Raw genomic sequence first — 14,749 nt, forward strand, 5'->3', positions numbered from 1 at the left:
TCATACGAAGTAGCCTTGATATATCTTGATGATATAATAATTTTTAGGAAGTCGTTTGAAGAACATTTATCTCGACTTGAGCTTTTGCTTTGTCGTATAAAGGAAGCCAGTTTAAAAATTAAAGGCTCAAAATGTCGTTTCTTTCAAAAACGTATTAATTTTTTAGGTCATATTATATCAAAAGATGGGGTAAAGGTTGATCCGGATAAAGTATCCGCAGAAGCAAATATGAAAACTGCCTCAAATTTGAAGGAACTTCGTGCAATTCTTGGATTAGTTGGATTTTATCGGCGATTCATTGCAGATTTTGGCAAAATAGCAGGTAAGAATATACCTCATGCAGACTGTCTATCCAGAGTGCCAGTGGTTGAGGACCCATCTCTCGTGGAAGAAAAAACCCAGATACTAATCGAACAACCCACAGAAAACAGCTGGTCCGATGTCTTTGGAGACCAGACAGATGATCTTCGACAGCATCAGCAGAACTCGCGAGAAACAAAAGAAGTATTCTGCTGGGTGGAACAAAAGAAACGACCTGAAAAAAGACAAATGGTTGAGGCTTCAAAAACAACATGGAAGCTCTGGACTGATTTTCAAAATTTGCATATCTCAAAAGGGCTGTTAAGGCAACAAAGCCTGCTCGAAGAAAACTATAGAGTCCAGCAAATGATCGTACACAGATCATACATGGATGTCATCCTACCTGTTTTACATGATTCCATGGGGCACCAGGGAATGCAGAAAACTCTTGGAAGAGTCCAAGAACGTTTCTATTGGGTTGGAATGAAACGTGATATATAAGATTGGATTTTAAGCTGTGATAAGTGCTCAAAGCAGAAAAAACCTCAACAAACTCACAGGCACCCATTAACAGTGTGGAAACCGAGTCATCCCTTTTGACAGGTGGCGCTGGATATTATGGGACCTTTACCCGAAAGTGATGGTTTCAAGTATATTTTACTCATAGGAAATCAGTTCTCAAAATGGTACGAAGTGTTTCCTATGCAAAATCAGGAAGCAACAACAGTAGCAAAATTTTTTGTGGACTGTTGGGTTTCACGATTTGGTTGCCCCGTGAACTTGGATAGTGATAAGGGTGCAAATTTTATGTCAAATCTTTTCAAAAATATGTGCAAGGAATTGGGCATTTATCAGACCTCTACAACAGCGTATCACCCTCAAGGTAATGCAATGATTGAACGAACAAACAGAAAAATTGAGGATAGTTTGGTAAAATACGTAGGAGAACACCACAACACTTGGAGTAAATACCTTCAATTGGTAATGATGGCATATCGCAGCTCTGTTCACACAGTAACAAAATACTATCCTTATTATCTTCTGTTTGGTGCTCCTTGTGCACTACCTATTGATTGCATGTACGAAACACTCCAGCTCAAGTTTTTGCAACCCCAAGTGAGTACGTTGGTAACCTAAAAAAGGAGCTACAATTATGCCACGAATTTGTACGATTGAATATGGAAGTGGAACAAGAAAGACAAAAAACTTACTACGATCGAAAACAGTTTGGACCTAAATACCAAACTGGGGAACTGGTCTTGCTGTTTAATCCAACAGTAAAACCAGGGCAAACAAAAGAGTTCAAGTCGTACTATAGCGGTCCTCTTGTTATACGAGAAAAAATAAATTATTTGAATTTAATCATTGAAGACGTAAAAACTCAAAAACAGCAAAAAGTGCATTACGACAGACTCAAGAAATTCAAGTTTCGTCAACACGAATACCAAAAACAAGGTAAATTAGCCGAGAGGCCGGCTGGCAACGACGAAGAAGAGGACGGTTTCATTGAAATTGAAGTCAAGCAACAGAGCGCTGGAGTAAGTGACCAGGGAACAAAAACAGAAGAACTCCCAAGTCAAATCGAAGTTAATCCAGAGGTGGGACAATCTGATGAAGGTTTGTTGGAGCCTAAACCTGACAGCGAGACACTGATAGATACAAATATTGAAGCAAACTCTAACGACAGTGGAGCACAGCCAACCAGTTCCAACAAAACAAAGTTAAACAGCACTCCGAGTTAGACTTCCAGTAAGACAAAAACAGCAACACAAGGCAAACCCATCAACAGTACAACAAGAGATCACGGCGAAAATCACAGTAGTTCAAAAGGGGTTACACTAAGTTCAAGTAGACAAGCAAGTCAGGGAAAAGACCCAGACTGGAAACCAGGACCTGGCCGAGTAACAGTCAAAACGTCAGAAAAAACTAATACACAACCCGCTGCCAGCCGATCAAAATCTAGCAAATTTAAAGATTATTTCTTGCATAAAGATATGAACGAACATCAAGGTGATGACGTCTTTGACTAAAGATAACTGTATTCGCAAAGGCACACAGAGAAGATGACATCAGACACAGACTCAAATTTTTGTAGGGTTTTCGTGTTTTGCATTGTTATGGGATCCCTTAAAAGCAACAAAATAGAAATTACGGCATATGACTTTGAAAATATAGTAAAAACCTCTAGACTCTCATTGTGGGAAAGAGATAACTGCACTCAAAACCAAAAACATGCTCTTGTATAATCTACCGGACACGTATTATATCATGAGAATTTAAAAATCCTATTAAGTTACTGCATGTTTCAAGCCGCATACACCGTCAGTGGCCTAAAGAAAAGCACATGGTGGGACGACGCAGTTTTCATTCAAGAAAACTCGCAATTGATTCCCACGTACTATCCACTTACCAGCAAAGCTTTTAGGAAATTGTTACAAGGGATATCGGTAAATTTACCGTGGTTTGGAAATGAAAAATTTAGCTTCGACACCACCCTATTGAGAAAGTTACAAGAGTCAGAAACGGAAATTAAAATTAAAACAAAAATAGGGAGAGCTTTTATGAAAGGCGGGAACAACAAAGGTGTAAAAGTTGCATATCCAGTAGCTTGGCAAACCCCATTGAAAAAAAAATATTACCGGTAGTGTAGTCATTAGCGCAGAAGTAACTCTTGGAAAAACTAATTTGGAAATGTTGCAATCAGAAAAAGGATCAAAGATTATATTCCTAGACCCATTTGGAAACCAACAATTTCATCCCTGGAATCAAGATAGATTCGAGCTTGTTTATATCCAATACAGTGTCCAAAAAGGAAATGTAACAAAATTATTCAAACTAGCTGGTTTCTTGGAAGAAAACACAGCAGAGTTGATTGCTGTGGGTAATCATCACTATATGATGGGCAAGACCACTGATAAAAGGAAATTCGTCATACAAGTTTTGAGCGAGGAAATCAGAATAAACCATCTAGTTGTAAATAAAACTAACCATCAAAACGTCTTTTTTTTACCAATTCAGCCTCGATATAAATTCGCAGCAAACGGTTTCATTGAAATTGAAGTCAAGCAACAGAGCGCTGGAGTAAGTGACCAGGGAACAAAAACAGAAGAACTCCCAAGTCAAATCGAAGTTAATCCAGAGATGGGACAATCTGATGAAGGTTTGTTGGAGCCTAAACCTGACAGCAAGACACTGATGGATACAAATATGGAAGCAAACTCTAACGACAGTGGAGCACAGCCAACCAGTTCCAACAAAACAAAGTTAAACAGCACTCCGAGTTAGACTTCCAGTAAGACAAAAACAGCAACACAAGGCAAACCCATCAACAGTACAACAAGAGATCACGGCGAAAATCACAGTAGTTCAAAAAGGGTTACACGAAGTTCAAGTAGAAAAGCAAGTCAGGGAAAAGACCCAGACTGGAGACCAGGACCTGGCCGAGTAACAGTCAAAACGTCAGAAAAAACTAATACACAACCCGCTGCCAGCCGATCAAAATCTAGCAAATTTAAAGATTATTTCTTGCATAAAGATATGAACGAACATCAAGGTGATGACGTCTTTGACTAAAGATAACTGTATTCGCAAAGGCACACAGAGAAGATGACATCAGACACAGACTCAAATTTTTGTAGGGTTTTCGTGTTTTGCATTGTTATGGGATCCCTTAAAAGCAACAAAATAGAAATTACGGCATATGACTTTGAAAATATAGTAAAAACCTCTAGACTCTCATTGTGGGAAAGAGATAACTGCACTCAAAACCAAAAACATGCTCTTGTATAATCTACCGGACACGTATTATATCATGAGAATTTAAAAATCCTATTAAATTACTGCATGTTTCAAGCCGCATACACCGTCAGTGGCCTAAAGAAAAGCACATGGTGGGACGACGCAGTTTTCATTCAAGAAAACTCGCAATTGATTCCCACGTACTATCCCTTTACCAGCAAAGCTTTTAGGAAATTGTTACAAGGGATATCGGTAAATTTACCGTGGTTTGGAAATGAAAAATTTAGCTTCGACACCACCCTATTGAGAAAGTAACAAGAGTCAGAAACGGAAATTAAAATTAGAACAAAAATAGGGAGCGCTTTTATGAAAGGCGGGAACAACAAAGGTGTAAAATTTGCATATCCAGTAGCTTGGCAAACCCCATTGAAAGAAAATATTACCGGTAGTGTAGTCATTAGCGCAGAAGTAACACTTGGAAAAACTAATTTGGAAATGTTGCAATCAGAAAAAGGATCAAAGATTATATTCCTAGACCCATTTGGAAACCAACAATTTCATCCCTGGAATCAAGATAGATTCGAGCTTGTTTATATCCAATACAGTGTCCAAAAAGGAAATGTAACAAAATTATTCAACCTAGCTGGTTTCTTGGAAGAAAACACAGCAGAGTTGATTGCTGTGGGTAATCATCACTATATGATGGGCAAGACCACTGATAAAAGGAAATTCGTCATACAAGTTTTGAGCGAGGAAATCAAGATAAACCATCTAGTTGTAAATAAAACTAACCATCAAAACGTCTTTTTTTACCAATTCAGCCTCGATATAAATTCGCAGCAAACGGTTTCATTGAAATTGAAGTCAAGCAACAGAGCGCTGGAGTAAGTGACCAGGGAACAAAAACAGAAGAACTCCCAAGTCAAATCGAAGTTAATCCAGAGATGGGACAATCTGATGAAGGTTTGTGGGAGCCTAAACCTGACAGCGAGACACTGATGGATACAAATATGGAAGCAAACTCTAACGACAGTGGAGCACAGCCAACCAGTTCCAACAAAACAAAGTTAAGCAGCACTCCGAAGTAGACTTCCAGTAAGACAAAAACAGCAACACAAGGCAAACCCATCAACAGTACAACAAGAGATCACGGCGAAAATCACAGTAGTTCAAAAAGGGTTACACGAAGTTCAAGTAGACAAGCAAGTCAGGGAAAAGACCCAGACTGGAAACCAGGACCTGGCCGAGTAACAGTCAAAACGTCAGAAAAAACTAATACACAACCCGCTGCCAGCCGATCAAAATCTAGCAAATTTAAAGATTAGTTCTTGCATAAAGATATGAACGAACATCAAGGTGATGACATCTTTGACTAAAGATAACTGTATTCGCAAAGGCACACAGAGAAGATGACATCAGGCACAGACTCAAATTTTTGTAAGGTATTCGTGTTTTGCATTGTTATGGGATCCCTTAAAAGCAACAAAATAGAAATTACGGCATATGACCTTGAAAATATAGTAAAAACCTCTAGACTCTCATTGTGGGAAAGAGATAACTGCACTCAAAACCAAAAACATGCTCTTGTATAATCTACCGGACACGTATTATATGATGAGAATTTAAAAATCCTATTAAATTACTGCATGTTTCAAGCCGCATACACCGTCAGTGGCCTAAAGAAAAGCACGTGGTGGGACGACGCAGTTTTCATTCAAGAAAACTCGCAATTGATTCCCACGTACTATCCACTTACCAGCAAAGCTTTTAGGAAATTGTTACAAGGGATATCGGTAAATTTACCGTGGTTTGGAAATGAAAAATTTAGCTTCGACACCACCCTATTGAGAAAGTTACAAGAGTCAGAAACGGAAATTAAAATTAAAACAAAAATAGGGAGCGCTTTTATGAAAGGCGGGAACAACAAAGGTGTAAAATTTGCATATCCAGTAGCTTGGCAAACCCCATTGAAAGAAAATATTACCGGTAGTGTAGTCATTAGCGCAGAAGTAACACTTGGAAAAACTAATTTGGAAATGTTGCAATCAGAAAAAGGATCAAAGATTATATTCCTAGACCCATTTGGAAACCAACAATTTCATCCCTGGAATCAAGATAGATTCGAGCTTGTTTATATCCAATACAGTGTCCAAAAAGGAAATGTAACAAAATTATTCAACCTAGCTGGTTTCTTGGAAGAAAACACAGCAGAGTTGATTGCTGTGGGTAATCATCACTATATGATGGGCAAGACCACTGATAAAAGGAAATTCGTCATACAAGTTTTGAGCGAGGAAGTCAGAAAATCAGAATAAACCATCTAGTTGTAAATAAAACTAACCATCAAAACGTCTTTTTTTTTTACCAATTCAGCCTCGATATAAATTCGCAGCAAACGGTTTCATTGAAATTGAAGTCAAGCAACAGAGCGCTGGAGTAAGTGACCAGGGAACAAAAACAGAAGAACTCCCAAGTCAAATCGAAGTTAATCCAGAGATGGGACAATCTGATGAAGGTTTTGTGGGAGCCTAAACCTGACAGCGAGACACTGATGGATACAAATATGGAAGCAAACTCTAACGACAGTGGAGCACAGCCAACCAGTTCCAACAAAACAAAGTTAAACAGCACTCCGAGTTAGACTTCCAGTAAGACAAAAACAGCAACACAAGGCAAACCCATCAACAGTACAACAAGAGATCACGGCGAAAATCACAGTAGTTCAAAAAGGGTTACACGAAGTTCAAGTAGACAAGCAAGTCAGGGAAAAGACCCAGACTGGAAACCAGGACCTGGCCGAGTAACAGTCAAAACGTCAGAAAAAACTAATACACAACCCGCTGCCAGCCGATCAAAATCTAGCAAATTTAAAGATTAGTTCTTGCATAAAGATATGAACGAACATCAAGGTGATGACGTCTTTGACTAAAGATAACTGTATTCGCAAAGGCACACAGAGAAGATGACATCAGACACAGACTCAAATTTTTGTAAGGTATTCGTGTTTTGCATTGTTATAGGATCCCTTAAAAGCAACAAAATAGAAATTACGGCATATGACTTTGAAAATATAGTAAAAATCTCTAGACTCTCATTGTGGGAAAGAGATAACTGCACTCAAAACCAAAAACATGCTCTTGTATAATCTACCGGACACGTATTATATCATGAGAATTTAAAAATCCTATTAAATTACTGCATGTTTCAAGCCGCACACACCGTCAGTGGCCTAAAGAAAAGCACATGGTGGGACGACGCAGTATTCATTCAAGAAAACTCTCAATTGATTCCCACGTACTATCCACTTACCAGCAAAGCTTTTAGCAAATTGTTACAAGGGATATCAGTAAATTTACCGTGGTTTGGAAATGAAAAATTTAGCTTCGACACCACACTATTGAGAAAGTTACAAGAGTCAGAAACGGAAATTAAAATTAAAACAAAAATAGGGAGCGCTTTTATGAAAGGCGGGAACAACAAAGGTGTAAAATTTGCATATCCAGTAGCTTGGCAAACCCCATTGAAAGAAAATATTACCGGTAGTGTAGTCATTAGCGCAGAAGTAACACTTGGAAAAACTAATTTGGAAATGTTGCAATCAGAAAAAGGATCAAAGATTATATTCCTAGACCCATTTGGAAACCAACAATTTCATCCCTGGAATCAAGATAGATTCGAGCTTGTTTATATCCAATACAGTGTCCAAAAAGGAAATGTAACAAAATTATTCAACCTAGCTGGTTTCTTGGAAGAAAACACAGCAGAGTTGATTGCTGTGGGTAATCATCACTATATGATGGGCAAGACCACTGATAAAAGGAAATTCATCATACAAGTTTTGAGCGAGGAAATCAGAATAAACCATCTAGTTGTAAATAAAACTAACCATCAAAACGTCTTTTTTTACCAATTCAGCCTCGATATAAATTCGCAGCAAACAACATACACTGTAACTACTCAAGATGTCAGCAGAAGTGGTTTAGATACGTTATTTGTCGAAGAGTTTAATAGTCTACATGCAATTGTTGACGAAATGTCAAACCTGAGATGTAGAATGAACAAAATTTATAGACAAAACGTATTGGCTTTAATGGGGAACGGTGATTCGCATTCTCTTTTCATTGGTAAAGAGGGAGTCATAGGACTGCATTCAGAGATAGCAGGTGCAATAATTTACGTGCATCATTGTACAAAAATAATAGTAGAATTAACTGCTCTAAATTACTGTACTGAGGAAGTGCCGATTATTGTAACACAAAATGATAATCAGAGCTTCGTGCGCTATATGAACCCAATGTCCAAGGTTTTCTATAGAAATTTTACGCTCATAAAGTGCAACCCATTGTTCCCTAATGTATTCCAACTAGGTAATGGTTCTTGGATAGCGTTTGGTCAAAACCTTACAATAGTAGAAAAACCACAAGTATTGTCTTTTCTTGAGGAACCCAAACGTGAAGTTCCTATTTTTAAGGAGGTTTTCAATGGTTTATTCACAGAGAAGCAGTTAGAAGAAAGTCGGCTAGCTCAAATGCATAGACACAGTAGAAGAACGATAACAGGAAGAGAAGTTTTCCTGGGACCAAATGGAAAGTATACACATGAAAAACTACTAGATTTTAACGCATACACCAGTGATTTGAATTGGCATGAAGTTCCTTGGATTAAACCCATGGAAAGAAACATTTTGAAAATTTGGCATTTAGTAAGGGAATTGACCTTAACGCTAATGACATTATTTTTGATTGCAAAAATTCTAGTAATTTGTTTAAGAATAATTTTATCAACTACGTTATTTTTGGAAGGTGCTCAACCAAGAGTGGCACTACAGCCGATTAACCCGTTAATCGAACTTAATTATATAACCGTTCTGAAAAACCAACCTTTAAAACAAAAACAAGTCTCAAAAAAATTTGTTAAAACAAAAGTAAGCGAGTTATCGGGTACCGACAAAACGGACTTTGAGCCGGGGGCTATAAGCCAAGAAAAAATAAATCTATTTCAGTTGGAAAATTTTTCAACGTCAATAGAGTGTCTGGAATGATGCTCATTCTCTTAAACATGTCTAATATTGATTTTGTTTAGAGAACGAAATGGAACCAGAAGTGGGAGATTATGTATATTATCTGCCGCAACTGCACGAAGTAAAAGCAGTTGTCCGACGAGGATTCTATAGAATCTGCTGGGTCAAAACCCGTTTTAAAACGGTCGTGGCCCTGGATGAATTATACCCAACAACACTAACTCAGAGACGGCCTATTACTACGCAGGAATGGAATCGGATGAAAGTCCGGTTAGAAAACAGCGAACAGCTGGGAGTTGCTTCCTTGCAATTGCAGGAGCAACTTAAAAGTGTACAACAGGAAAATAGTATGCTACAAAGGCAGGTTGTTGATTTAAAGCAACAACTAATCGTTGCCGAACAGCAGCGGGAGCACTTTCCTGCTAGAACCGAAGCTAATAATAGTTTAGTTGATTTGGAATGTCAACTCCAGCAAATGCGGCTCGACTGCGAGTCAGCAAGAACTGAATCAGACGTTTTGTCTGGGGAGCTAAAATCAGCTCTCAAAAAACTCGTTGAATACGAGGGGGAGCTAGAAGTAGCTCGGAAAAAAGCTTCAAAAACGGCTTCAAGGGTAAGAAAATTAGAGTTACAATTAGAGGCGGAGATAAACGCCAAAGAGCTTACTACACGACGACTATAGGAGATTGAGAAAATGTTACCAGGTACAGGAGCATTGTCAATATACAATCTACTTTGGATTTCGCCCACTGCAACGATTGAGGAAATCCAATGGCGATTCAGACATTTGTCTCTTTTGATACACCCTGATAAAGGAGGCCCAACAGTAAGATTCCAGTTATTAAATCAAATAAGATGCGTGCTTATGGATGACGGTGCACGTAATATATACGAAACTCATGAATGGAAGTTTGCTGTCAAGTTTTTGAATTAATAATGAGTGGAGCATTATGCTTCCATAGGGGAAGGCAGGGTAGTGACACTACAAACATGCTCACGAAATTTTTAATGCGGAAGCTTTCGAAAATTACATTTTAAAGGCTGCAAACAAAAAAACACTTGAAAGTGACAGCTAAACAAGCTGATTTATGGCTCATTTTTTATGGGACAGTATCAGTAACCAATTGTCATAAGGATTTATGGTTTAAATATTAGAACCGAGATTGTGTCAGAGAATAAATATGATGTTCAACGCTACCGTTGGGACCAAACACTGCGTTTGGAAAAAAACAAACAGAGCAAGGACTCTGGGACCAAGTTATCTTGGTGAACGCAAATATAGGTAAAACCGGGGTCTAAACGGTTAAATTCGAGTATCACAATTCTTAATAACTTTTAACGCAATTTTTGAAGCTGCCTTCCCTACTTTACACTTTTATAAAAGTTAACTTGTATAAATTCTTCTTTGAGCTGAAATTTGCTTTTAATTTCTGAATTCAATTAGTTCCACCAATTCGAATTTTTCACAAGAATTTGGAGGACACTTTAGAATCCAAGTTAATCCGAAGGGATTCTATAAAACAATAAAATGACATTAAATGAAAATAAGTGTTTTATCTTACCAATCAAAAGTCAAGACCAACCCAAGTTAAGTTTAAACAACAAAACTTTACTTTACCAGAACGACCAAAAAGATCTAGGCATTACATTGGCGCCAAAGCTGAACTGGAATCCTAATGTCGGAAAAAGGTGCTCAAAGGCGCTGAAATCGTTCTATTTCTTAAAAACTCAATGCGTACGCAGTATATGTCGTACCAATTGTTACATATGCAACTCAGGCCTGGTTCGCTAACAAAACGGAGACGAAAGAGATTGAGCGCGTTGAAAAGAAAGCTACCAGTTGGATCCTAAACAACTGGGAATTGAGTTACAAGAAGAGGCTTGGAAAGCTCAATTTACTTCCTCTCTCCGTATATATAGAACTACACGATCTACTTCTCTTAATCGCTTTTCTCAGGAAATTACAATATCAATATTCCGATCACTAGAAACCAAAACTGTGATGATCAACCAAATACCAGACAATTTGAGCTAATAAACATGAATCAAACAAGAACGAAAAAAGCAGATGAAAATTTTTGGAGGTGTTATAGTCAACTTTCAAATATCTGTAAAATCACAAGTTTAGCTATTGAAAACTTAAGCAAAAAACGATTAACCGAATTATACTGGAATTATTTCTCTAGACATCACTCTGAAGCCAATTCTTGTGCGTGGACCTTTTTGTGCAACTGCAACAACTGCAATCCAGTACAGAAGGTCAAATTAGCCAACCAATAAAGGGATGTCAACCCTAGTGCCACGACACTGAAGCCCAAACTACTACTACTACTACATATATGTTTTCGATTTGATGTAGCAGATGCATATCGGCATGTTTATTACATAGGAGTTGACATTACATAGGAGTTGACTTTTAGGGGAGGGGCTTTCTTTTAATTGACTTTTTTATTCAGCTTAGGTCAATAAACTGCTATAAATATGTTTGCGATTTGATATAAAACTAAATATGTTTTCGATCTGCTATAAAACTACATATATGTTTTCGATTTGATGTAGCAGATGCATATCGGCATGTTTATTACATAGGAGTTGACATTACATAGGAGTTGACTTTTAGGGGAGGGGCTTTCTTTTAATTGACTTTTTTATTCAGCTTAGGTCAATAAACTGCTATAAATCCATTGTGTTTACCTTCTGTTTGACGATGCTATGAGCAAATGCTTGATTTTTTAAATCTTCTGATGCATCATTGTTTCTTAGTTTACCTTGTAATGTTTCAGTTGTCATTATTTGTAGTGATACATAGAAGTTGTTGGTCCCTTAGTTGACCGACTACCCCTTTCGAGAGGATATTTTCCTAATTGACGGAACGTTTTCAGGTTTTTTGTCCTGGGTAATGAGCAATGGCTGCGTCAATGTGGGAGACCTTTTTACGCTTCTCTTCCCGTTTGTTTCTTGGATAACAAGTCTACGTTGGCAGCACGATGAATTTGTTTCGCCGTCTCAACGGCTGTGGTTGAGTTTTGGAGTGACTGTTACCATTGGGTTTTTCTTGAAGAAAAATGAGAAAGACAATTGGAAAAAGAGGAAGAAACAGAACCATGCCATTAATCTGATAGCTTTTACAGGTGATTTTTCATTTCTGTCCTTCTTTGCTGTCATGTCTAGACATAAAACCAAAAACTGCTTTGGAAAATTTTTCTATGAAAAGTGTTTGTTACCATGCATAGAATATCAATATATGTGGTATATATTTATTTCAGGGATGTGGTTATTTGCTTTGCCTTTGATCTTTTGCCTTGAATTTTCCCCAGTTCTGAAGCTTGCTTCATCTTCTTTATTATGAGGTGCCTCGGAAATTATAGCTATCTGGTTCGCATACTTTTGATCTTAGCTTCAGTACGTCCAACTAGGAGCAATTCCTGAAAATTAAGTCTTAATTGCTTCCAGGGAGATCCCACAAGGATCAGTACTAGGTCCACTTCTATTCATCATTTTTGTGAACGATCTTCCTCTACAAGTAACTAAGTGTGAAGCCTTTGTTTACACAGACGATTTCAAGCTTGTTGCTACGAATAGTGAAAACATGCAATACGATATAAAACAAATAGAAGAATGGTGTTTAAACAATAAAATGACATTAAATGAAAATATGTGTTATATCGTGCCAATCAAAAGTCAAGGCAAACCCAAGTTGAGTTTAAACATCAAAACTTTACTTTACCAGAGCGAGCAAAAAGATCTAGGCATTACAATGGCGCCAAAGCTGAACTGGAAAACTAATGTCGAAAAAAGGTGCTCAAAGGCACTGAAAGCGTTCTACTTCTTAAAAAGAAACACTTGCACCGTCCACGAAAGTAAGCGCAGAACTCAATGCGTACGCAGGATATGTTGTACCAATTGTTACATATGCAACTCAAGCCTGGTTCGCTAACAAAACGAAGACGAAAGAGATTGAGCGCGTTCAAAAGAAAGCTACCTGTTGGATCCTAAACAACTGGGAACTGAATTACAGGAACAGGCTTGGAAAACTCAATTTACTTCTTCTTTCCTTATATATAGAACTACACGATCTACTTCTCTTAATTGCTTTTCTCAGGAAATTACAATGTCAATATTCTGATCACTAGAAACCAAAACTGTGATGATCAACCAAATACCAGACAGTTTGAGCTAATAAACATAAATCAAACAAGAACAAAAAAGGCAGATGAAAATTTCTGGAGGCGTTCTAGTCAACTTAAATATTATCTGTAAAGTCACAAATTTAGCTATTGAAAGCTTAAACAAAAAACGATTAACCGAATTATACTGGAATTATTTCTCTAGACATTACTCTGAAGCCAATTCTTGTACGTGGAATTTTTTGTGCAACTGCAATCCAGTACAGAAGGTCAAGTTAGCCAGCCAATAAGTGGATGTCAACCCTAGTGCTACGACACTGAAGCCTAAAACTACTACTACTAAACTTCTTTCATCGAAAAGACCAAAGCGGTTTCTTTTCCGTTCTCATTGTGATGGTCTCCCCTTCTGAATAGTATAAAAAGATTGTATAGACGTAGTAGCACGGTTTTTCACGCTTTTGTTCCTCATTTTTGAGTGGTTTCTATTGCTCTCAATCCGAATTAAAGCTTGTTGTTAAAATAAAATCAATTGCAGCAAAGTTAAAATAAGGGCGGGAGAGCCCAGTGGGCAGTGCTTCTAATGAGGGATCGGGACGTCAATGGTTCGAATCCCAGCGTGGTCAACTATTTTTGCACCCATAGAGAAAAAATTAGCTAGGCTACGCCCCATGAATTAAAATGCATCCTCCCCTGTCGTTCGAGTGCAATTCTTCCGACATCAATCGGTTTGTTGGTTTTTTTTGTCAAGATTTTTGTTACAACCCTATGACGTCACAATCACTTCAAATCTGCTTTTTGTTCATTCGTTCACGCAATTTCAATGGAATTGCGTGTGTGACGTCATTTTTCACTCTTTTTAGAGCGAGTTTTTTTGTTCATTTGCATGAGGGTCACACGTGACTTACCTCCCGCTCAAAAGTGACTTCGCCACTCTGACTATGGAATTTAATTCAAAGAGATAAGGTCAAGTGAGTATGTGTTACTCTAATTGAAGGTTATTTAAGAGTAGCTAATAGAAGCAACAGTGAGTTATACATATTCATAATCAAAATATAAAATCTCAGCATTTAATAAAAATTCATATTTTCGTCTTTTTCTCACTATCTTTTTGAGATTGCAGATCTGCGAAGCTATTGCGGCTATTTTCTGGCAATCTGTCAGCTATGTTTTAAAGTTTTACACGTGCTAATCCCATTTTGGCAGTTCTTGTCCAATTTGTCTGTTTTTGTTTGTATTTTGGTTCTAATTAGTAGTAAATTATCTTTTTTGCATTTTTGGACCTTTTGAATTCTTTTTTATTAATAATCGATTTACTTTTTGGCGTTAAGTTTTTGAAGTTCTGTAAAGAAAAATTTTTTAAAGTGCATTTTAAAAAATATTGAAATTTTTCAAAATGTTTTAATGTTTAAAGTTTTTGAACTGTTTGTAATTTTTTTGTCTATAGGAGGATTGCTTTAGTTTTGTACTTCAAATATGTAGTTTGAACTATATTTGCTGTAGTTTTTGTAGTTCAAAAACTACATAGCTCAAATTTGTAATTTTTGCGCTGCATCAATTGCTGAAA

General features: G+C 37.4%; 1 protein-coding gene across 2 annotated transcripts in view; it reads left to right on the top strand.

Annotated features, from left to right (window-relative positions):
* The window catches only part of LOC142348258 (calcium load-activated calcium channel-like), a 520,926-nt gene that overhangs the window by 400,423 nt on the left and 105,754 nt on the right, over nt 1-14,749 (top strand). The window contains exon 2 of one of the 2 annotated variants that reach the window (XM_075399554.1): nt 11,939-12,189. The exons of the other annotated variant lie outside the window; for it this stretch is intronic. Coding sequence (XP_075255669.1) covers nt 11,958-12,189 — 232 coding nt within the window. The 5' untranslated portion in view covers nt 11,939-11,957. The remainder of the gene's footprint in view (nt 1-11,938; nt 12,190-14,749) is intronic. 2 annotated transcript variants of the gene reach the window in all.

The sequence above is a fragment of the Convolutriloba macropyga genome, chromosome 10 (genome assembly GCF_964194025.1).
Source record: "Convolutriloba macropyga chromosome 10, txConMacr16.3, whole genome shotgun sequence".
Classification (NCBI taxonomy): Eukaryota; Metazoa; Xenacoelomorpha; order Acoela; family Convolutidae; genus Convolutriloba; species Convolutriloba macropyga.